Here is a 25413-nt window from a genome sequence, read left to right as displayed (position 1 = left end):
ATCCTCTCTCCTGGGGCTTTGGCATGGAAGTGCTGGCGCGCTGAATCAGCGAGATGATGATGGAGATGGAAATAAAAGAGCACGAGGGAGCCAGGGCTGAGGCCTCCAAAGACGAGAGTCTAGTCAATCACCAGAAAACCCTGAATGAGCTCCTAGTAGGTGCCTGGCCCAATTCTAGGCACCTGGTCCACAGTGGGAAACAAGATGGCATAGGTCTTCTATCCCAAAGCTCACAGTCTGCAAACTGGCAAACAAATAAAGAAAATCCTGGCAGGTTGTATCAGGTGCTATGAAAAAATAGAAATGGTGCCAGCCATAGTGGCTCATGCCTGTAATCCCAGCACTTTGGGAGGCTGAGGTCAGAGGATTGCTTGAGGCTAGGAGCTTGAGGCCATCTGGGGCAACCCATAGCAAGATCCCCATCTTTACTAAAAATGAAAAAATTAGCCAGTCGTGGTGGCACACGTTACTTGGGAGGCCAAGGTGGGAGGACCACTTAAGCCCAGGAGGTCGAGGCTGCAGTGAGCTGTGCTTGTGTCACTGTACTCAGTCTGGGTTACTGATATGGTTTAGCTGTGTCCACCCAAATCTCATCTTGAATTGGAGTTCCCATAATCCTCATCTGTCATGGGAGGGATCCAGTGGGAGGTAATTGAATCATAGGGACAGCTACCCCTATACTGTTCTCACGATAGTGAGTTCTCATGAGATCTAATAGCTTTATAAGGGGCTTTTCCCCGCTTTGCTCGGCACTTCTCCTTGCTGCCGCCATGTGAAGAGGGACGTGTTTGCTTCCCCTTCTGCCATGCTTGTAAGTTTCCTGAGGCCTCCCCAGCCCTTCTAAACTGTGAGTCAATTAAATCTCTTTTCTTGATAAATTACCCAGTCTCAGTTGTGTCTTTATTAGCAGTATGAGAATGGACTAATACAGCAACAGAGTGAGACCCTGTCTCCAAAACATAAAAAATAGCAATGGGCTAGAGTATCTAGGATAAGGCTGTGGGGAGTGTGTGTTTAGACCCAGTGATTAGGAGAAGCCTCACGGAAGCATCCCGTGGCACAGTAAGTAGAAAGGTCCCAAGGTGGGGATGCACTTGGAGTGCCCGAGGGATGGAAAGGAGGCTGATGTGGCTGGGGAAAGACACAGTGGCAGGCTGAGAGAGGGGCCTGTTACAGTCAGGGTACCTGTGTGGGCCTCCCCATCCCATGTGCTGCCATGCTTCTCTTCTGACTGAAGCCCTCCCAAGTGCCCCACAGAGAGTCCAGCTCCTCAATGCTGCCCCACCCTGCAGCCTCCTGTCCCCTTCCTCCTCCTCGGCCTCTGCTGAGCTCTGAGGATGTGCAGTGATGCCTTCCCTGCCACTGAAAGGCGTTAATGCCCGTCTCCTTTAGCTCCCCCAGAAGTAGGCCCTGTGATAAGGATTTGGGTACAGGTAGTTTTCTTGAGGGGAGGCAGTCCCAGGAACTATGGGTAGGGAAGAGGGGAAGTGCGACAGGGAAGGCACCGAGCCAGTAGAGGATGTGATAAAGGCTTATCCCTGCTAAGGGCACCTGGAGTCAGGCACCTGTCCCATGGCAGAGTGTGCCCCAGGCCATTTTGCACCCAAGGGTGGGAAGTTGGGTCTTCATCCAACACCCACCAACTCCTGACAGCATCAGTCTCCTGGGCATTCCAGTAAGCCCCACGTGTTGGGCAAAGCAGATTCTGGGGTCAGAGAGGGTCCTCAAGGCTGAGAGTCACATGGACTTGTGAGAAGCCCCCAGCCTGCACATGAACTGTGAGTACTGAGCAGATCTGTCCAGGGCATAACAGCACCTGCATGGGCTCAAGCAGCTGCCTGAGTTAAATCCTGGGGCTGCCTCTTGAATCTGGGTGGCCTGATCCTGAGGCACTGCCAGCTCTGATTTTCTTCATTCTAGGAAAGAGCCACGCAGACCTGGGGCCCAACTCCCCCTCCATCACTGTGCAATCTTACATAAGTGTCTTATCTTCTCTGAGCCTCAGTTTTCCTCATCTGTAAAATGGGGCTAATAGTCCTAACTGCATAGTGAAGTCTTAAGGATGAAATGAAATTCCGGGGCACAGGGCCTGGCACATAACTTGTGCTCCATAAATGGCAGTTATGATGGTTGACTCTGACCTAGGGCTGCTGTTCTATATCCCCTCTCTCAAGAGGAGAGACTGGGAGCATAGGGACCCCAGGCCAGATCGGCCATTCGTGGGTACCTCTAGGTACTGCTACTGATTGGGATAGGCCTGGGAGGCAGACAGAGCTCAGAGAGAGTAACAGCCTGTGATTCTGCAAGCCCTACCACAAACACATGCACAGCAGCTCTAAGGATGTGGGCTGAGTTAAAGAGGGCAGCAGCCCCTGACAGCCCAGAATAGACTGGAGCAGCTAGCAGGGTGTAGGTTGGCACTAGGTTGGACAGTGGTAGTGGTAGCTGGCCCATAAGAGCAGTTCTGGGTGGAGCCAGAAGAGCAGTACAGAGTGAGGTGGATACAGCAGCAACAATGAACTCATCCCTTGGAGGAAAGGCTTAGAAATTTCTGGTTTCAGGCTGCTAATGCTCTCTCTGATGGCTTCATCAGAAGAAGGTGTCTGGGAGGAGTTCTGCCTAAGGATATCTCCAGCTTCTAAACTCCTGAAATTCATCCAGCCAGCCTTCTGCCTGTCTGTCCTTCCACTCATACCTACTCATCTATACCTCTGCCTACTTACTTATCAATCCATTCATCCAACCATTCATCCATCTACCCATCCACCCACTCACCATTCCATCCATCCATCCATCCATCCCTCCATCTACCCATCCACCACTCATCCATCCATCCATCCATCCATCCATCCATCCATCCATCTACCTACCCGTCCACCAACACACCTATCCACCCATCCATCCACCTACCCATCTGTCCACTTGTCCATCCATCCACCTACCTATCCACCAAATCATCCATCCATCCATCCATCCATCACCTATCCATCCACTCACTCACCTATTCATCCATCCATTCATCCATCCACCCATCCCTCCATCTACCCATCCACCACTCATCCATCCATCCATCCATCCATCCATCCATCCATCTACCTACCCATCCACCAACACACCTATCCATCCATCCATCCACCTACCCGTCTGTCCACTTGTCCATCCATCCACTTACCTATCCACCCTATCCACCCAATCATCCATCCATCCATCCATCCATCCATCCATCCATCCATCCATCACCTAATCCATCCACTCACTCACCTATTCATCCATCCATTCATCCAGCCATCCATCTACCTACCCATCCACCCACTCACCTGTCCAGCCATCTATCTATCCATCTACCCACCCACTGTTTATTGTCACCTCCTCTAATCCCAGCTGGACCCTGAAGACTTGGGTGATTACATGTAGTTCCCGACATTGAGAAGCCATCCTCCTCCTGCAGCTATCACCAGTCCCACAGCTGGGTCCTCTTTTCACTCAACGCCACGACAGAGCCCAAGAAGGAAACCTTGGTTCAGCTTCTTTATCTCTTTATCATGGTTCCAAGAAGCATAGGACCTAATGGTAAATGCTCAAACTTGGTTCCCTTCTGGGTTTCTAGTGCTTTGATCACATAAGCCCAAGGCAACCTCATGACCCACAAAACATTAAAATATCCCAGAAATTCTGACATAGTGGCATCCAAACTCTGCCTTCTTCCGCCTCCCCCCTCCATAACCCCTCTGTCATACCTTTCATTCCAGTTTTTGACTGGGTCCCGTGGCCACTGAGGCCAGGCCGTGGGCTTTAGAGTCCCCATGGTGGCCAGAGGTAACCCCCTGTGCACTGACCTCTCCCGGAAGTACTTGATGGCCTCAGGGTCTATGAAGGTCGGCTCTTCCCGGTAGCCCTGCTCAAAGACCTTGCGCTTGTGCCGGAACTCAATGACCGTCTTGGTGTAGGAGTTGAGCGTGGTGACAGAGGCTGCCATGCAGCAGGTAAAGGAGCCCCACGCCAGGCTGCCAAGAGATCAGGAGAGAGATGCCATCATGAGGGTGGGCAAGGGACAGGAAAAATCCCACACCCACCAAACATTCATTCATCCCTGCACAGCTGCCTTTTCCTCTGGTACCTAAGTAGGTACTGCCATAGAGAAGGATAAGACTTGGTCCCTGCCCCACTCACAGTCTGGGAGACAGAGAATTATCTGCACATTGTGATGCATATGTAACAGAGTTCATTATGGGGAGACAAGAAGAGAGTGAATCATTCTGTCCAAGGGGGCTGGCATCAAGGAAAGTTACCCAAAATACAGCGACACTTATGCTCAGTCTGGTAAGAAGAGTGAGAGTTGGCCAGGGGAAAGGGCATTCCAGGAGAAGGAATAGTGTGTACAAAGGCATGGAGGCATCAGACAGTAGGGAATGTTCTACAGACTGTGGGAGGTTTGGGGAGCAGAAGTGAGGATGCATGAGAAGAGTAGCTGGAGTTGGTGATGGAGAAGGAGATGGGAGCAGACACCCTAAAACTCATTTTTTATGAAAGTTAAGTTACCTTTGTTCATGTACGACCCTGGGAAAGATGCCAACCCTTTCTGTTTCACATTCCTCATGACTTTTTTTTTTAAAGACAGGGATTCGCTCTGTTGCCCAGGCTGAAGCACAATTGTGCGATCATAGCTTACTGCAGCCTCAACTTCCTGAGCTCAAGTGATCCTCCTGCCTCAGCCTCCCAAAGTACTGGGATTATAGGTATATGCCACTGCTCCCAGCACCTCCTCACATTCATTGTAATGGACAACAGCACTACCTCATAGGGTTGTTACAAGGATTAAAGGAGACGATCCACTGAAACCATCTTAGAATAGTGTCCGGCATATAGTAGGCACTCAAGAAAGTCTTGCTGTCATTATTATCATTAATATTAACATCCTCACTACCCACTTCCATATGACTTGGTTTGTAAACTCTCCCCCTGAGAGATGAGGTTATAATTAATGACCTGCTTGGCTCTGTCCTCCACAACTTTCTCTACAGCTGGGACTCTTGGCAGCCCTCACTTGATGTACATGCTGAGCCCAGCCCAAACCTGGATAATTTGTCCTATCCACACTTGGAAAGGTAGGAAGGGTGGGGTATAGTGAGGAGACTCAGCTGACCCAGTTCCAGATCTAGAAACGGCCTGCCTGTTTCCTCTGATCAAGACTATGCATTCAACATTTAGTACCAGGAGTGGGGTACCTGCCTGGCCTCAGTTACCTCTGGCCTGGTTCCTGGATCCCTGTTCTTCAGTCTCTGCCTTGGTAACTGGTTTCCTCCAAATCAGGGACTCAGTTTTGCTGTTCCAATCCTGCATTGCCTGGGAGCTCCAGGCCTCCCCTGCTGCCAGACCACCCAGCTGGTTTCTGAACATCATCACCACCCCTGCATTCCCCATGGTCAATGAAGCCCACTGCCTGCACCCACTGCTTTTCCCTTTGACAGCCCCTGAGCACCCCAGAAGAAAAGCAAGGAAAAAAATCTGAGGACTCAGCCTTTCTCAAAGGGATCCTCAAAAGGACCATTTATTTCCCTTAACACCAAACCCATTGATAGAGTTCCCGTTTCTTTCATGATAAGGAGCTGATGTAGATCTTCCAGAAGCCCTGAGTGTCTGTAATAGACAGTTTTAGGATATCAGCCCCGCCCCTCTAAGAGCTTCCCTGTCCATCAAAGTGTTCAGCATGTGACTCACCACCCCCCACCATTCATAGATGACTGGACAAGGGCTGACCATCTGGCCAAAGCTGGTCCAATCAGATACTCTCTCCTGAGCAACAAAGCTGAAGATTCTACTTCAACCTGGGATGTCTCTTTATACTAGCATGATGGAAACTCAGAACCCGAGGGTAGAGAATGAACAAGTAGGCTTTTTCTGGATTCCATGAGTATGGAGTATGTTGGTTTTGCCTGCTCAGTAGCCATTCTTCCTTTTGGTAACCACACCCCAATTCTGTTAAGGGATCACTCCTTCCTTCTTCTCAGGCCATTTGGTTTGTGTGGGGCTGGCCCCAACCCCCAACATCTATGTGAGCACATGACCTCGGCTTGGCTAATGAAAATGCTGCTTTTCTCTGGCAATAGTAATTGGTTGGGGGGTGGGCACGTGACCCAAGTCAGGTTCATGAGACTCAACCCCTGGACTTGGCTGAAGCTACTGGGAAACAAAGCTCATCTTTCTTCTGTGGTGCTAAGCTGGTGGGATTTGAGCCAGGAGTTGCTGAGGACCCTCTTGCCACCACCCAGCCTGAGAATGAAATTGACCCAAAAGAAAGCAGAGCCATGAAAAGGGGCTGGATCCCTGAGCTGAAGCCATTATCCCTGAACTTCTCAATCATGGAAGTCTCAATTTCTTTCATTTTTTTTTCCTTGACTTTTTTTTCTACCCTGAAGCCAGTTTGAATTGAGTTTTGGTCATTGGGAACCAAAGTTATTATACATTTAGTTGCTATAAATTCTCTTCTTTTGCATGAGTTAGTTTCGACATGAATTTCTAGTCTTTATAGCCAAGGATCTTAAGGGTGACCAAGTCTGACTCAACCCTGATGGCCCAGTCAGGGGACAGAGCAGGGGATTCTCAAACTCAAGTCCTGAGCAAAGAAAAATACCTTGCAGGAGTGGTGGAGTCCAATGTCTGAGTGTGTGGAGGGAGCTTCCCTGGGGAGACAGGGGGTTTGCTAGAGCCCAGGGGCCCCAGAAACAGATGCTATGGGGTGGAGCAGAGACAGACAGGCAATGGCTGGACAGGCACAAAGTCAGACTGTGCTAGAAGAAAAGCCTACATCCCCGCCTTTCCATGTACTTTACATGCAAGATCTTTTTTCAAATAACATGTCACCCTGAGCTTGATTCCTCAGGCTCTCCACATCCCAGCCCTATGGTCTCTTTTCCACTCCTCAAAAAACCCAAAGCTCATTCTCAACCCTACCTCCCCCATTGCCTTCCCTCCCTGTGGAATCCCTGGACTTGCTACTTTCCAAGCTTTACCCAGGCTCTTTGCCCAGCTGGTCCCTTCTCACCTGTGAATGTCACCCCTTCCTCAGTGGGCATTTTCTGTCTACCATCTCTAAGAAGCCCCCTCTCCGTCATTCTGTATCAGATGCCCCTGTTTAGTTTCATCTCAGCCCTCATCACACCCTGTAATTCTTTTTATCTTTTTTCCTCTCATTTATTTACTCTTGTTTTTCAATTAAATTTTTCCTTTTGAGATAATTACAGATTCACAAACAGCTGTAAGAAATGATATAGAGAAAGAACCCATGTACCCTTTAGCCAGTTTCCCCCAATGGTAAACTCTTGCAAAACTAGTATAATATGATATTACAATATTACAATATCACAAGCAGGATATTGACATTGATACAGTCAAACTACAGACCAAGGATCTCTTCTGTGCCATTTATAGCTACAGCCACTTCCCTCCTGACCTCCCACAAATCCTGAAAGCCACCTGTTCTTCATTTCAATAATTTTACCTCTTCAAGTATTTTACATAAATAAAATCATACAGGAGTATGTATGGGATTGGCTTTTTTTCACCCAACATAATTATCTGGAGCATCATCCGAGTTGTTATGTGCATCAATTTGTTCCTTTATGTTGCTAAATACAGTATTCCTGCCAGCAATGTATGAGTTTCTCCACATCCTCACCAGAATTTGGTGGTGTCACTATTTTTTATTTTAGCTATTCTGATAAATGCGTAATAATATCTCATTGTGGCTTTAATTTGCACTTCCATAACAGCTAATGAGGTTGAACAACTTTTCATTTGTTTATTTGCTACCTGTGTATCCTCTTTGGCAAAATGTCTATTGGTGTTTTTTGCCCACTTTCTAATTGGATTGTTTTGTTGTTGTTTACTATTGGGGTTTCAGAGGTCTTTATATATCCTAGAGATTAGTTCTTTGTCAGAAATGTGGTTTACAAATATATTCTCTCAGTGTATAGCTTTCTCTTCAACCTCTTAATAGGGTCTCTTGTGGGCCAAATGTATTTAGTTTTGATGAATTACAATTAATCCATTTTTCCTTTTATGTGTTTGATATCAAATATAAGAACTTTTTGCCTAGCCCTAGATTCCAAAGATTTTCTCTTATTTTTCTAAAAGTTTTACAGTTTTACATTTTATACTTAAATCGGTGATCCATTTTAAATTAATTTTTGCAAGTGGTATGCAGTTTAAAGTAAGGCTGATTGTTTATTTTTGCCAGTCAATTTCCAATAGCTCCAGCACCATTTGTTGAAAAGGCCCTGCCTGCCCCACCCCCGCCACTACCACACACCCACATACAGTGAACTGAGTTGTACCTTTGTCAAAAATTAGTTGGGCATAACTGTATTGGTCTATTTCTGAGTTCTCTATTTTTTTTTTCATTGATCTATGTGCCTATCCTTCCACTAATATCACACAGTCTGGATTATTGTAGCTATACAATAAATTTTGAAATTGAGTACTCTAATTCATCCTGCCTTTTTCTTCTTTTTCAAAATTGTTTTAGAAATTCTAATTCCTTTGCCTTTCCATATAAATTTTAGAATACTTTTCTCTATATCTATAAGAAATTTGATGTCTTCGCTATATATTGAGTGTTCTGATCCATTAACATAGTATATCTACCCATTTATTTAGATCTTCCTTGATTTCTTTCATTGGTATTTTTCTGTGGTTTACAGTTTTCAGTGTACAAGTCCTGTAAGTGTTTTGTTAGATTTATGTCTATTTCACTTTTTTAGTATAAATGATATATATTTTTAATTTTTTTGTCCGAATGTTCATTGCTAGTTTATAAAAATACAATTGATTTTGTATTTTTATCTTCTATCCTAAGACAATACTAAACTTATTTATTAGGTCTAGGCATTTTTTTTGGTAGATTCCTTGAATTTGTCTACACAGATAATCATAACATCCACAAATAGTTATATTTTATTTATATTACAATCTGTATACCTTTTATTTTCTTTTCATGTCTTATGTCTTGCACGTCTTTTATGTCTTATTTCTAGTTAGAACTTCCAGCACTATGTTGAATAATAATGGTGTTCTCAATCTTAGAGAGAAAACAGTCTTTCAATATTAAGTATAATGTTAGCTGTTGATGTTTTGTAGATGGTCTTTATCAAGTTGAGGAAGTTCCCCTTTATTCTGAATTTTCTGAGAGTTTTTTAAAAAGTATGAATCAATGTTGAATTGTGTCAAATGCTTTTTCTGTATCAATTAATATGGTCATGTGATTTTTTTTCTTCTTTAGGCTGTTAATATGGTGAATGACACTGACTGATTTTTCAAATATTGAAGCAGTCATAATCCCTAGAATAAGCCCCACTTATCATGATGTATAATTATTTTTATATATTGCTGACTTCTATGTGCTATTGTTTTGCTAAGGATTTTTGCATCTATATTCATGGGGTCTATTAGTCTGCGGTTCTTTGCACTATCTTTGGTTTTAGTAACAGGGTAATGTTAGCTTCATAAAGTGAATTGCAAAGCTTTCTCTTTTCTTCTATTTTCTGAAAAAAAAAAAAGTGCTAATTCTTATTTAAATATTTGGTGGAATGTTCCAGTAAAACCATCTGGACCTGGAGATTTCTGTTTTGAAAGTTTTTATTTATAAACTAAATTTCCTTAGTAGTTATAGGGATATTCAAATTACTTATTTCACATTTGGTAAATTGTGGCAGTTTGTGCTCTTAGAAAAACTGATCTATTTCATCCAGGCTGTCAAAGTTATGTGTGTAGAGTTGTTTGTAGTATGATCTTACTATATTTTTGATGTCCTCAAAGTCTGCAGCAACATCTTCTGTTTCATTCCTGAATTGGCATTTTGTGTCTCTCCTCTGTCAGCTCTGTCTGTCACTCTTGCGAGAGGTTCGTCAATTTTATCTTGTCAAAGAACCAGCTTTTTTGTTTCATTGATTCTATTATTTTTTGTTTTCAATTGTATTGATTTTTGCTCATCTTTCTTCTGCTGGCTTTGGGTTTATTTTGCCCTTCTTTTTCTAGGTTCTTGGGATGAGAGCTGATTTGATTTGAAACATTTCTCAATTAGATCCTATTGGTTGATGATGTTGAGTTCTTTTATATCCTTGGTGATTTTCCATTTGGTTGTTCTATTAATTGTTGAGAAAGCCATATTGAAATCTCTAATTATAGTTGTGAATTTTCCTATTTCTCCCTTCAGCTACATCAATTTTTCCTTTACAGATTTTCGTCTCTGTTGTTTGGTGGATACATATTTAGGATTGCAATGTCTTCTTAGTGGATTGACTCTTTTATCATTATTTAATGTCTATTTCTGGTCATTTTATTTGCCTGAGTCTAGTTTATCTAATATTAATATGGCTAATCCTGCTTTCTTTTGATTAATGCTTACATGATAGATGATTTTCATCCTTTTACTTCCAGCCTATATATCTCCTCATACTTGAAGTGAGTTTCTTGTAGACAGCATATAGTTTTGGGTCATATGTTTTAAATCCACTTAGCCAATTTCTGACTTTTAATTAGTGTATTTAAACCATTTACATTTAAAGTGATTATTAATATATTATGGCTTAAGCCTGCCAACTAATTTTGTTCTTTCCTGCTTGTTCCTCTGTTTTTTGTTTCTCTTTTTTTTTTTCTTGTGTTCCCTTGGATTTCTCAAACAGTTCTTAGAATTCCATTTTGATTTATCCATAGTTATTTTGAGTGCATCTCTGTATATAGCTTTTTTAGTGGTTGCTCTGGGTCTTACATTATATATACATAACTAATCACAGTCTACTGGTGTCAACATTTGAGTAAAGCATAGAAATCTTGGCTCCTTTTGTCACCCTTTACTTTCCTTCATTTATAATTGTCTTAAATATTTCCACCATATACATTTAGAATCACATCAGACTATATTATGATTTCTGCTTCAACCATCAAATATAATTTAGAAAACTCAAAAGGAGAAGTAAAGTTTTTCTGTCCATTTTTTCATTCATTCTTTCTTATATTCAAAACTTCCCTTTTTAAAATTTCCATTTTGTTTAGAGAACTCCCTTTAGCCTTTCTTTTGGGGTAGGTCTGCTGGCAACAAATTTTCTTAGTTTTTCTTCATCTGAGGATGTCGTGATTTCCCCTTCATTTCTAAAGTATATTTTTGCTGCGTATAGAATTTTAAGTTGATAGTTCTTTTCTTTCAGCATTTTCATTTTCTTTTTCTTTCAAAATGTTTTGCCACTTCCTTCTAGCCTTCATGGTTTCTGATGCAAAATCACTGTTGCTTGAATTTTTTTCCCTGTAGTTAGGGAGGATGTTATTTTCTCACTGTTTTCATTTTTGTTTTTTTTTAACTTTAGTTTTTTATCAAGTTTGACTGTGATGTGTCTTGGTATGGATTTCTTTGAATTTATACTACTTTAGAGATTCATTCAGCTTTTGATTCTGAAGGTTTATGTCTTTTACAGGATTTGGGAAGTTTTCAGCCATTATTTCTTTCAGTACTTGGTCCAGTCCCAACCTCTTTCTCCTTTTCTTCTGGGACCCCAATGTTACATTTTTGGTTGTAGTTCTAGAGGTCCTTAAGGCTCTGTACATTTTTTTAAGTTTATTTTCTCTCTGTTGTTCAAATTAAATAATTTCTATTGTCCTATCTTCAAGTTCATTGATTCTTTCCTTTGTCCCTTCCATTCTGCTGTTGAGCCCAACCATTGAGGTTTCTATTTTGGTTATTGAATTTTTTAGTTTTAAAATTGCCATTTGGTCCTTCTTTCTATCTTCTACTTCTTTCCTGAGACTTTCTATTTTTCCAAGGGTGTTTGCAACTGCTTGTTGAAGCATTTTTATGATGATTTCTAACATTTCTGTCATTTCAGCATGGATCTATTGATTGTCTTTTTTCGTTCAAGTTGAGATCTTGCTGGTTCTTGGCATGGTACATGATTTTAATTGCAACCTTGACATTTGGAGTATGTTTTGAGACTCTGGATCTTGTTTAAACTGTCTGCTCTAGTTGGCTTCCTTTCACATCATTCTGGCAAGGTGGCTTTGGCAAGGTGGAGGCTCTGCCCAGTTACTTCCAGGTAGGGGTAGAAGTCTAGGTTTCCCACTGGGCAAGTGTATTAGTCTGTGTAATTTATAAAGGAAAGAGGTTAAACTGACTCAGTTCAGCATGGCTGAGGAGGCCTCAGGAAACTTATAATCACGGCAGAAGGTGAAGAGGAAGCAGGCACTTTCTTCACAAGGCCACACAGGAAGGACGAGTGCCGAGTAAAGGTGGAAGAGCCCCTTATAAAACCAGCAGATGTCATGAGAACTCACTATCACAACAACAGCATGGGGAAACCACTTCCATGATCCAATTACCTCTACCTGGTCTCTCCCTTGACACGTGGGGATTATGGGGATTACAATTCAAGGTGAGATTTGAGTTGGGACACAAAGCCTAACCATATCAGCCACCATTGACATTCAAGATGGAGATGGTTCCTGGTTCTTACCAGGTGAGGGTGGGGGTGGGAGTTCTGACTCTGCATTAGGCCTCTGCTGATACCTGGCTGGGAGGAGCCGGGGGCCGCATCCCTGCTCCCCACATATCACTGACACCATGGGGAGGGAGATGTTCTTATTACTGCAAGGCAGTGGCAAAAATCCTGACTCTCCACTAGTTTTCCTCTGACATAATCCCTGCAGGGAAAAGAGGGGCACCTTGTTACTGCCCAGCAGAGATGAAAGTTCACCTGGTGATTGTCACCAAAATCTAAGCACCCCATTCCCTTGCTGGCATGGGTGTGGGTGAGCCACAGATTTTTCTTTTCTGTAATGTGTGACTGGAGTAGTGAAGTTATTGCTAAATGTTTTCTGTCTCAGTGGGCTGACCCTTTCTTGGTCCTTTGGCTAGAGAAAGTGGACTTTAGTTGGGGCCTTTTTTTTTTTCTGTCCTTTAGGCATTTCTGAATTACTGACTTCTTCAGCTCCAAATCTGGGATATATAACACAAAAAGAACGCAGCAATGTGTTGTTTCTTGGTCCCTAACCAGCCTACTGTCTTCTTCCTGCCTTTCAGAGTCTTCTGATGTCTGTTTTATCTTTAGGTCCAAGGATTTTAGTTGTATTGAAGAAGCATGTCTACTCTGTCTTCTCAGAAGTGGAATCCTTAGTGTTTGTTTTTTAAGATTATCTTCTCTTCTATCTCAGAATGCCAGCTTCATGAAAATGGGAGCCTTGTTCACTTCACTACTATCCCTTAGCACCTAGAATGGTGCCTGGCACATAGTAGGTGCTCAGTAAATACTTGTGGAATGAATGGATAAACACAGATAAAATAAAAACAGACAGAAAAGGACAGATATGAAAACACTGCTCTGGTTTTAGCGTGGGTGAGAGGCTATATCCATGAGCCTTCATCTCCCTGTTCCTCTCACCCCTCAGGGCCCCAACGTGCCCACAAAATACACAGTTTGAAAACTTTGGGGCCAGAACACCTGCTGGTTTTAGCAGCTTGCACTTCTGAACTGGCACAGGGAGCTGCGTGGGTGATTGGCCTGGTTTCTGAAGCCAAGAGCAGATTGGACACCATAGGGAGAAAAGGGGAGGGTGGTGACAGGGGTTGTCAATTCTTCATCCCCTGGGAGCAGCAGGGGCAGAGGGACACAGAGGGAGCAGATTTAGAGGCACATGGACACTACCTTGCAACCTACTCCAGGCCCTGCCCAGTGGGGAGGTTGTAACAGATCACTAAGGAAGGCTGCTGTGGCTGCCTGCAGACCAGAGGGGTACAGATTCACCATGTGGGGCAGGGCTGGGTGCAGATGCATAATCCAGGCCACCCTCAGGGCCTAAGAGCTGATGGGACTGGGAGCTGGATAGTGGCAGGCTCTGAGGGCCCAGCTCGTCCCTCCATGGCCCACAGGGCACCCTTGGGGAGCCACATCCCTTTCCCCAACCCTGGTCTTAGAATAAAGGAGGCCACAGCCACCTGCCTCAGGCTGATGAGTAAGGGCAAACTTCTTGCTGATCACACAGCCTCTCAGCAGAGACATCAGCACATACACCCTCTCCAGTTGTCTTTGGGGCCCAGGCTCTGGTAGGGTCACAGCGGCAGACTCAACCCTTTAAGGGATCGGCCTGCTGGAATACCAGCTAACCCCTGCATAGAGCGAAGGGGCCGCCTGGGGTCCCCAGAGAGGAAAGAGGCTGGTCTGCTGTTTCCACATAGTCATGGAGACTAGAAAGGGAGGGATAGTCATGGAGACTAGAAAGGGAGGCCTGTATTCCACAGGGACAGGGCCCCAAAAGCAGAAAGGGTCCACTAGGACAGGAGTGAGAACCTTCCCTAGATCTGACCCAACTTGCTACTCTCTTGCTGTGTGACATGGGCCAAATTGCATGACTTCTCTGGGCCCTCCAGCTCTTATAATCTTCCACACCACGATGTCCCACTACCCTCAGTCTGCAGAGTGAATGCTTGAGATAAGATTTCACTGTGTGTGCAGGAGTAGGAGGAGACCTTTTTTCATTTCTCTCCAGATTGATAAAAGGCAAAACAGAAGCAGAAAGTGCAGGGCTAGCTTTCCACACTCCTGCCTTCACCGGGAAAGCTCACATTCCAAGCAGGGGCCACAGACTCAAATTCCTGCAAGGTCAGGCAGATGATGACTAAGTGTGGAAGCGTGGGTAAATGTAAGGCAATAGGGCTCGGTGGGGACTGGGGTGAGCTGGAGACCAGATGCCTATCTAAAGTTTCAGTCATTCTCAGCCTTATCTCCAGGCTGCCTGGTGGCAATGCTGGTTGGGCAGGAACAGATCTTCCAATGATCATGAATCAGAAACCTGGACTTTTATGTAGAAGTTTTACCATTTTAGATGTTAGAAATAAATCCAAACTTTTATAAGACACAATGGCAGGCCTAAGAAAACATCTGCAGGCTGGGTTCAGCCCTGGCTGCATGCAGTTCACAGCATCCAAGGCTAATTGTGTGGCTTTCAACCTGTTTTCTGGTCCCTGAAGGGGGATGGCAGTCCCTCTCCTGGGGATCAGTGACAGGACCAGGCAACTCAGGGCTTGTAAAGTGCCTCTCACTGTGCACAGCACAAAGTAGGTGTCGTAACCTTAATCTTTTTTTTTTTTTCTTTTCTGAGACAGAGCCTCCAGCCCAGACTGGAGTGCAGTGGCACGAACACAGTTCACTGCAGCCTCAATCTCCTGGGCTTGAGTGTCCCTCTCACTTTACCCTCCTGAGTGGCTGGGACTACAGGTGTGCACCACCACAGCCAGCTAATTATTTTTATTTTTTATTGTTTTAGAGATTGGGTCTGGCTATGTTGCCCAGGCTGGTCTTGAATTCCTGGCTTCTGGCGATTCTCCCACCTTGGCCTCCCAAGGTGCTGGGATTACAAGTGAGCCACTTTGCTCGGCCCCAGCCTTAATCTGATCCACTTGGTCCCTGCCGCCTTAAGTCAAGCAGCTGCTTGGGCGCCCATCAGGGTCCTGACCTGACATTGTCACAGGTAGAGAGAGTTGAGACATGGCGCCAAAAGGAGGAGTGGGCAGGAGGGCTCGCGCTCACCGAGCACACTCTATGCTGAGTGCTCCACATGCATTGATTCACTAGCTCCTCGTGTTGGTTACTGTCTCCAAAGCTGGCCTCCAGGGAGCCACACCTCCCGCGGTTCATGCCTCCCCTTGAAGCTGGCCCTGTCACTTGCTCTTAACCAATAGAATGCAGCAGGAGTGAAACTGCGTGACTTCTGAGGTTGGTTCATGCAGATCCTGTGGCTTCCACCTGGGTCTCCTGGAACACTCACTCTTGAGATAGTCTCCCCAAGGACCCAGCCTCCAGGCTGCATGAAGCCCCTCCAGCCGCCAGCCACCGCCAGCCAGCACCAGCTGCCAGTGTCGTGAGGTGCCACCTTGGAGGTCCACCCCAGCCATACCTCAGATGACCTCAGCTTCAGCTGACATCCAGCTAAAGTTTCGGGGAAGACCCCAGCAAGCACCGCCCAGCTGAGCCCGGTCCACCACCAAACATAAGAACAAATAACAACATATTTTTACTAGTTACTATTATTACTACATAATAACACATTTTTACTAGATTTGGGGGTGATGTGTACACCTCAATAGAGAAATGGAACACAGTTCAAGAGACTCCCATGAGGCGGAAATTCGGGCTGTCCCATTTTCCAGCTGAGGACACAGAAGTGCAGAGGAGGTAAGTGACTTGGCCAAGGTCCCTGGCTGGTGAGGGGCAGGGGCACGATCTGAACCTGAACTGTCTGATTCCAAGAGCCACACCCTTGACCGCCCGTCCACGCTGCCACGGTGGCCCAGCAGTGTACATCGGGGTGAGATTTGAACCCCAGGCTCTCAGACTCTTAACCATGGAGACCTTCTACTTCTTGCAAAGGTGTCCCTCTAAGAAGCTGGCACTCAACAGGCTTTGAGCGCCTCAAAACCCCTCCAGCTTCCAGAGCCCCTGCAGCTTGTTCTTCCCTGCTGGGCAGGAAGACAGAGGCTGGTGCCATCTCTTCTCAGAGCTGTTCTCCTCTCCAGTACCGGGGGAGGGAGCAGGGGGGGCTCTCAGGCCAGAATTTTGACAAATGGCCTCACACATATTAAACAAGTGAGATGACATGGTGCAGCCTTGGCGAGGCCCCAAATGTGAGGGATGAAAAATGGGGCTGATCCATCTTGCAGGTCTCAGTGACAGGGAGAAATGGATCAGCACTAATAGGGGCTGCACATTGGGCCCCGACCTTTAATAAGTCCAGTGGGAATTTGGTGCCCCTTGGGAGGCCAGCCCCGAAGGAGGGAGCAGAGGAGCAGGGCAGAAGGCCCTGGCTTCCAGGGAAAGAACGTTCCCCCCGGCTGACACCAGCAGGCTTGACTTGAGACACTGAGCACCAGAGGAGAGAGCCAGGGCCTTCTGGAAAGGGGGACTGATGGGGAGGAACCAGTTCCCACCAGGGCAAGCGATTCAACCTTTCTGATTCTCGGCATCTGCATATGCAACACGAGGTTACATGTGTTAAACTTCATATCAGTAGCATGATATTGCTCATGTTAAATTTCATATCAGTAGCATGATATCAAATGCGTTAAATTTCACATCAGTAGCTTGATATTGCACGTGTTAAATTTCACACCAGTAGCATGATATTGCACGTGTTAAATTTCATATCAGTAGCAGCAATATAAGAGCTAGTGTCTACTGAGCACACACCATGTGTGGAATATCACAGAAAGCACATCAATGAACTCTCTTATTATTACCCATCTTCTCAGAGAGGCTTCCAGTATGGCTCTAGAGCCAGACTGCCTGGGTTTGAATCCCAGCCCTACCCCTCGCAGCTGGAAGACCTCAGGCTGGTTACTTAAGTTCTCTGTGCCTCCATGAAATACCTACCTGATTCATGGCACATCAGCACTCAGTAAATCTAAGATATTATTACACACATGGTCAACACAAATATTAGTTCCTTTCCTCTGTGCCCTTCTCTAGCTCAGGGAGATGATCTTCCAAGTTCAAGGTCTCAGAAAGGAACAGCTGCAGGGGGAAGGGTTGGGTAAAGGGAGGTCGGAACCTCAGCTGGCTTCCCTGGGATTGTTCTACTTAAAGGGATCGGGGCCGGGGTTAACGGGTCAAGGTCTCTTTAAGGCAAATGCTTTTGGTTTTAAAAGGATGGAATTGAGCAGAGAGTGGAGAAGGAGCTGGGGTGCCCACTGAACTGGAATGGGGTCTTTTTTAAAATTATAATCATAGTCCCTCCTGCTCCATTCTGAGATGCTCTCTAACCTCCAGGTCCTTGGACCTGCTGTTCCCTCTGCCTAGCACCCGATTCCCTCCTGCTTTGCCTTCGAAATTCTTCCTGGGGACTGGCCCCACCCAAAGCTGTGTCAGTCAATGCCCTTCCTCTGTGCTCCTACAGCTGCCTGTGAACTCCCCTCCCCACACACATCTACATCACAGCACAGTTCAGATACAGCTGGTTCACTTGTCTCAATCCCTGTTGCAACGCTGTCTCAGCACTGCTGCATCCCCAGCACCTAGAAGAACAGCTGTCCTAGAGGAAGTACTCAGTGAATATGTGTTAAATGACTGAATGGATAAATTCTCCCCATCTACCAGCCCCAGACCTGGGTATCCTGTGTAGTGGACAATTGTGGTCTCTGTCTTTCAAGCCTGAAGAGACTTCCCCTCCTTCTCTTTCTGTCCAAGGGTTTGGGTGAGGCTAATGCCACTCTCTGGACCATGTGGCTCAGGTCATTCCAGTATCCCCCAGGGTCTAAATCATTGGTTCAGATTTGGTCACATACTTAAGCTAAGCCAATGAAAGTCATAACCAGGATTTTAGCTGGAAATATGGAAAAGAAATCCCATCTGTCTGCTGGTATTGCTACATTTTTAAGATGGAAGTCTGGCACTCCAGCCTGGGTGACAGAGCAGAGACTTTAAAAAAAGAAAAAAAGGAAGGCTGGTCTGTGCGTTGTGATCATCTTTGCTAGCATTTGGGGAAAAGCTGTTTGAGAATGAAGCCAACACCAATTCAAAGGGAAGAGAGACAAGATAAGGAGAAGGTATGACTGGGTTCCAGATAAAATCTGGTCACCTGGATCCAGCTGTGTCTGAAGCAGACTTTGTGGTAGCTCGCTCAGCATCTATTCCATCCACTCACCATTTGAGAGGTTTTGACTCATTCTTTGCTCCAGAGGTGGGCTTGGTCAAGCTAAAGGAATAAGCTCATGACATTCCCCCAGCTGTGGCAATGATTAAGGAGAGAGAACATGACCTAAGCCCACCAGAGGGAAGCTTGGGACTGTAGTCAATCTTGGAGAACAAGAAGCCCTTTCTCTCCTACAAGGGAAGGAGAATGCACCAGCCTTAGGAAGAGCTCTCCCCAACAGGGAAGCCAGCCCAGCAACAAAGTAAACATGTGGAGGGTGCCAAGCTCAGATGACTACACAGAGGAAGAGAACTCAGCCCTGATGACCTCAGTGACTCTGGATCAAACATGTCCTGAAGTCCACACCATAGTTGTACTTTTCCTTTCCATGAACCAATGTATGATATCTCCTTACTTAGACTGATGTGGGTAGGTTTTTCTGTTACGACCCAGAGCACCCTAGCTGATCCACCTGGACTTTCCAGTTACACAAACAAATGAACACCCCTTGTTCACTTAAGCTTGGGATTCTATCACTGGTAAGCAAAAGAACCCTGACTAATCATGCCTTTCATATGCACACCCCACTTTGAGGTGCTGTCCTGTTCCCTGTATTCAGACCCCTCACTGGAGTCCACCTACCCCATCGGACCACCCAGACCCTCCACAGCTCGCCTAACTTCAGGTCTTGCCAGCTTCCATCTCCAACCTTCCATAGCATGCCTCTTAGGCAGGGGTCGGCAGAGGGCCAGAGAGTAAGTATTTTTGACTTTGTGAGCCATTCAGTCTCTGTCACCACCACCCAGTGCTGCCATCTCAGTGCTAAAGCAGCCGCGTATAATATAAAACAATGAGAGTAGCTGTGTTCCAAGAAAACCTTATTTATGGACGTTGAAATTTGAATTTCATGTAACTTTCACATGTCACAAAACAGCATTCCTCTTCCTTTGATTTATTTTCTTAGCATTTAAAAATCCAAAAGCCATCCTTAGCTTGAGGGCTGCATATAAACAGGTGGTGGGCCAGATTTGACCCACAGGCCCTAGTTGGCCAATCCCTGCCCTGGGGTCTTAAAGCGCCTTTGGACTGCAGCCCCTCGAACTCCCCCCATTTCTCCTCCCCCCGACAACCCCACTGGGCTGAGCTGCTGAAGTCCCAGCACACCTTGGGCCTCTGGTGCCTGAAGCTGCTCTTGTCCCGAAGGCCCACTTACCAAAAGGACCACCCGTAGTCCCAGGAATGGGGTCTCCAGTCTTCAGGACCAAGGCTCACGGTGACCTGGAACACCTGCGTGTACATCATGTGGGCGACCATTCCCAGAAGGCCTGCAGGGCACAGAGCAGAGCAAAGCGTCAGGAGTAAGGAAGGGCTTTGTCCCCACACACCCACAGCCTCTCTGCTGCCTGGCTGCCTGTGATCACTGTGGAGAACAGGGACCCCTCGGTAAGGGAGGTCAGCAGGAACAGAGCTTGGGAGGCCAGAGAGGGTAGTTCTCTTTTCTTTCTTTCTTTTTGTTTTTAAGACAGGGTATTGCTCTATTGCCAGGCTGAAGTGCAGTGGCACGATCATAGCTCCTGGGCTTAAGTGATCCTTCCATCTCAGCCTCCTAAGTAGCTGGGACGACAGGTGCATGCCACTATGCCAGACCAATTTTTTGTATTTTCTTTTTGAGACAGAGTCTGGCTCTGTCCCCCAGGCTGGAGTGCAGTGGCACCATCTCGGCTCACTGCAAGCTCCGCCTCCCGGGTTCACGCCATTCTCCTGCCTCAGCCTCCCGAGTAGCTGGGACTACAGGCGCCTGCCACCACGCCCTGCTAATTTTTTTGTATTTTTAGTAGAGACAGAGTTTCACTATGTTGGCCAGGATGGTCTCGAACTCCTGACCTTGTGATCCGCCCACCTCAGCCTCCCAAAGTGCTAGGATTACAGGCTTGAGCCACCGTGCCCGGCCTGTATTTTCGTTTTTGTAGAAATGAGTGTCTTGCTATGTTGCTTAGGCTGGTCTCAAACTCCTGGGATCAAGCAGTCCTCCCACATCACCCTCCCCAAGTGCTAGGATTAGAGGCTAAATTGTTTATATTTAAAGCATTTTCCCCCATCTAGTAAGAAGACCCAGCTGTAGAGTGGGCTTTAGCCGGGGTCAGGGGACCATTATTTTCTCAGTGTTTTGTAGACCTTCCACTCTTTTAAGACAGAGCAGAGAGAACTGCCTGGCTGCTAATGGGAGAATGGGGACTCCAAAAGCCTATTATATTTCTCTTAGTACTAGTGAGCTTGAGCATTTTTCACATTTATTAACCACTTCTATTTCTTCTTCTTTGAATGTCTGTATCCTTTGCCAATTTTCTTTTTGTTTTTAAAAATCTTTTTCCTTATCAATTGGTAGGAATTCTTTGTATATTCTGAATATTAATCCTGTCTGTTGCATAGATTACACCTTTTAAAAAAAAATTAATAAACTTTTTTTTTTTTGAGAGAGAGAGTCTCGCTCTGTCACCCACGCTGGAGTGCAGTGGCTCCATCTGGGCTCACTGCAAGCTCCACCTCCCAGGCTCAGGTGATCCTCCCACCTCAGCCTCCTAAGTAGCTGGGACTGCAAGCACGCACCACCACACCCAGCTACTTTTTGTATTTCCCCTACTGATTTTAAAGGACACTTTTATACCATATTCCAAGTCCCATAAATACATGGGTGCACTTCCTAACTTGTCATTCTGTCCCACCGATCTTTCTCTGTGTTGCTGCATCAGTGCCACACTGTTTTAATCACTGTAACTTTACAGTACAATCTGTTTTCTGAAGGGACAAGTCTCTCCTCTTTATTACTGCCCAATGCTGAGTCTCTCTGGGATTGTTACCCTGCCCAGAAGCTGTTCCCATTCAGAAGGGTGTTGACCCGTTTCTTAGTGTTCTGCCAGTTCCTTTTCTGAGGGCGGGAATATTCATGAGAAGGACCACTCCTTATACCAGGATAGTAGGAGCACAACAGTATTTTAATACAAAATCTCACACCCAGAAGCTGGACTTAGCCTGTTGGCAAAATAATTAATTTTCTGAACTATTAGTTTAGAAAAGCATTGATTCCTAAATTAAATTCTACTTATCCCCAAATATGAAAGACCATGCTTTAAGGAAATTCAATAAGTAAAAATTACAGTTCACTCAAAGATACCTTGGTGGAACTCTCTGATTGCACTTTAAAGATTCTGCTTCAAAATCTGACCCCGGCCAGGCACGGTGGCTAATGCCTGTAATCCCAGCACTTTGGGAGGCCGAGGCACGTGGATCATGAGGTCAGGAGATTGAGACCATCCTGGCTAACACAGTGAAACCCTGTCTCTACTAAAAAAATACAAAAAAATTACCCGGGCGTGGTGGCGGGCGGCTGTAGTCCCAGCTACTCAGGAGGCTGAGGCAGGAGAATGGCGTGAACCCGGGAGGCGGAGCTTGCAGTGAGCCGAGATCGTGCCATTGCACCCCAGCCTGGGCAACAGAGCAAGACTCCGTCTCAAAAAAAAAAAAAAAATCTGAACCTTGCCTTTGTTTTCGGAAGCGTGTTCATTCTGTAAAGCAAGGTCCACCCACAGCATTTGTCCTACAAATCCTCATCAGAAGGAATCATTTCCAACTCATCTGAATTAAAAAGAGACTTTTTGGTGAGTTACTGCACCTCCTGAATTAGAGGAGACTAAATGAATGAGGCTTTCCTGCTGCCGTGATTACTTCCTGGCTTGGACTCACACCAGGAAACCCACAGCTGTAAATCTCTCCTTGTGGTTTCTGGAATTTCCCAACTCCTGAAACTATAAATGGAATTCCCAACCGGTGTGGTCAGGTGGGTATGGTCCCTCCAGGCCCTGAGGAAACCTTGGAGAACACTGGAAATGGGAGGATGTTGGCCAGGGGGCCAGAGCTGGGCTGGGTGTGGTGCTCCTCAGAACTTAGAGCAGGAAGAGCTGTCATGACTCCTAGCCCTGCCCTGTGCTAGTCCAAACTGAGGAAGCTGGATTCTGTTAAGTCCAGGAGTGTTGAGTCCAGCGGGGCTAAGAACTAAGAGACAATGTCAAGCACATCACGAGGTGAGCCCAGAGGAAAGCAGTGCCAGGAAAGTGAGAGAGCCGAGCTTCCAGCTCTGTCACTGATACGGTGTGGATCTGTGTCCCCACCCAAATCTCTCACCGAATTGTAATCCCCAGTGTTGGAGGAGGGGCCTCGTGGGATGTGACTGGATCATGGGGACAGATTTCCCTCTTGCTGTTCTCATGATAGCGAGTGAGTTCTCACAAGAAAGCTGGTTGTTTAAAAGTGTGTAGCACCTCCCGCTTCACTCTCTTCCTCCTTCTCCAGCTGTGTAAGACATGCCTGCTTCCCCTTCGCCCTCTACTGTGATTGTAAGTTTCCTGAGGCCTCCCAAGCCATGCTTCCTGTACAGCCTACAGAACCATGAGCCAATTAAATCTCTTTTCTTTACAAGTTACCCAGTCTCAGGTAGTTCTTTATAGCAATGTGAGAACTGACTAATACAGTCACTTACCAGCTTTGTAACATTGGGTAGGTTGACTTTCTGTGCCTCAGTTTCCTCACCTGTCATATGGGGATAATAATAGTACCTACCTCATAGACTGGTAGGAGGATTCAGTGGCTTATATTTATAAAGTGCTTAGAACAGCACTGGGCGCAAAATAAGCTCCACAGAAGTTTCTTGAATGAATGAATGAAGAGTACACACCTGAGACTCACTATGTAGGCCCACTAGGCTGTATGCTAGTCCAGAGACCAGATCTGTTTGGCTCTCCCCTGAATCCCCAACGCCAAGCCCAGTATCTGACACACAGTAGGCGTTCAATAAGTGCTTATTGAATGAATAAATGAGCAATGATTGAGAGGTGCTTGGGGATGTTGGGCTGTTTGGTGTAAGAGTCAAGAGTATGGGATATGGGAATGAGCTAGGACAGGACCAGACTGCAAAACTTTGTCTAGGACGGCACATGTCAGGGTCACCATTCATTCATTTATCATGTATTCATTCAATCAGTCAACGAATATTTAGCAAAGCCTTTTCACATGCCAGACACTATTCCAGGGGGTTGGGGAGGCATAGACTGGAATAGATGGGCAGATGTCCTGCTCTCAACGGGCTTGGGCTCTAGTGGAGAGAGCCAGACAATTAGCATATAAACTAACATGAAATTTCAGGCAGTAAACATTTCCATGAAAAAAATAAAATAGGGCCAAGTGGTGGAGAGTCCTTGGAGGTGGGGGGCACTTCAGCCTGGGTGGTTAGGGAGGGCATCTCAGAGGAAGTGACATTTAAGCAGAGGTTTGGAATGAGGAGCTGAGGGCAGCCACGCAGAAGACTGGGGAAGAGCATTCCAGACAGAGAGAAGCCCGGGCAAAGGCTGGGGCTGGAGGCTAGGAGAAAATGCTGTGGCAAAGTGAGCAAGGGGTAGGATGGGCCTGGCACGGTGGCTCACGCCTGTAATCCCAGCACTTTGGGAGGCTGAGGCAGGTGGATCACCTGAGGTCAGGGGTTCGAAACCAGCCCAACCAACATGGCAAAACCCTATCTCTACTAAAAATACAAGAATTAGCCAGGTGTGGTGGCACATGCCTGTAATCCCCGCTACTCGGGAGGCTGAAGCAGGAGAATGGCTTAAACCTAGAAGGCAGAAGCTGCAGAAGCTGCAATGAGCCAAGATCATACCACTGCTCTCCAGCCTGGGTGACAGAGTGAGCCTCTGTCTAAAAAAAAAAAAAAAAAAAAAAAGAGAAAAGAAAGGGGAGGGATGTTTCAGATGGAGTCAGAAAGGCAGGCAGGAGCAGGGCCATGCAAGGCCCTGGAGCCCGCAATGCAGTTTGGCTCTCACCCTATGCAGGACGAGAAGTCAGTAAAGGGCTATCCGCCTTAAGCAGGGGTCTAACTGATTCTTCTAAGAAAATCATTCTGATTACTGTGTGGAGACAGTGATTGTAAGGGGAGGAGGTGAGCCCAGCTGAGAGGCTGTTGCAAGGGCCCAGGCTAAGCTGTTTTTGTTTAGGCTGGCGTTGCTGGCGGCTCTGAGGTATGTTTAGTTTGTTTGTTTATTTTTGTTTTGTTTTGAGACAGAGTCTCACTCTGTCATCCAAGCAGTAGTGCAGTGGCGCAATCATAGCTCACTGTTAACCTCAAACTCCTCTCCAGCCTCAGCCTTCTGAGTAACTGGGACTAAAGGTGCATGCCACCACACTCGGCTATTGTATTTATTTATTTATTTATTTATTTATTTCAGAGATGGAGTCTCCCTGTGTTGTCCAGGCTGGTCCCAAACTCCTGGCCTCAAGTGATCCTCCAGCCCAAAGCACTGGGATTACAGGCGTGAGCCACTGTGCCCAGCCTGGGGCAAGTTTTGAGGGTGGAGTCAATAGGACTCACTGTTGGGCTGCACACAGGTGGTGAGGGCTCCCTGGGATCTAGGATGACATTGAGAGTTTGCGTTTCAGCATCTGGGCAGATGCCATTTGCTAAGATGAAGAAGATGAAGGGAGGAAGAAGTTTGGGTGGGTAGAATCCTATTTGTGCCATATTCATTTGAAATGCATTTTTTTTTTTTTTTTTTTTTTTTTGAGATGGGAGTCTCTGTCACCCAGGCTGGAGTGCAGTGGCATGATCTCGGGTCGCTGCAACCTCTGCCTCCCGGGTTCAAGCGATTCTCCTGCCTCAGCCTCCCAAGTAGCTGGAATTACAGGTGCCGCCACTACGCCCAGCTAATT

The 25413-nt window shown here is 46.1% G+C and overlaps 1 protein-coding gene across 1 annotated transcript in view; it reads right to left on the bottom strand.

Annotated features, from left to right (window-relative positions):
• Positions 1-25413, bottom strand: part of GSG1L (GSG1 like) — a 268187-nt gene that overhangs the window by 33629 nt on the left and 209145 nt on the right. Inside the window, exons 4-5 of the mRNA XM_030799338.1 lie at positions 19877-19988; positions 3837-4004 (exon numbers count right to left, since the gene is read on the bottom strand). Coding sequence (XP_030655198.1) covers positions 3837-4004; positions 19877-19988 — 280 coding nt within the window. The remainder of the gene's footprint in view (positions 1-3836; positions 4005-19876; positions 19989-25413) is intronic.

Source organism: Nomascus leucogenys, chromosome 2 (assembly GCF_006542625.1).
Source record: "Nomascus leucogenys isolate Asia chromosome 2, Asia_NLE_v1, whole genome shotgun sequence".
NCBI lineage: Eukaryota > Metazoa > Chordata > Mammalia > Primates > Hylobatidae > Nomascus > Nomascus leucogenys.
The sequence above is the reverse complement of the archived record's forward strand: the minus strand, read 5'-3'. Positions and strand labels throughout refer to the sequence as shown.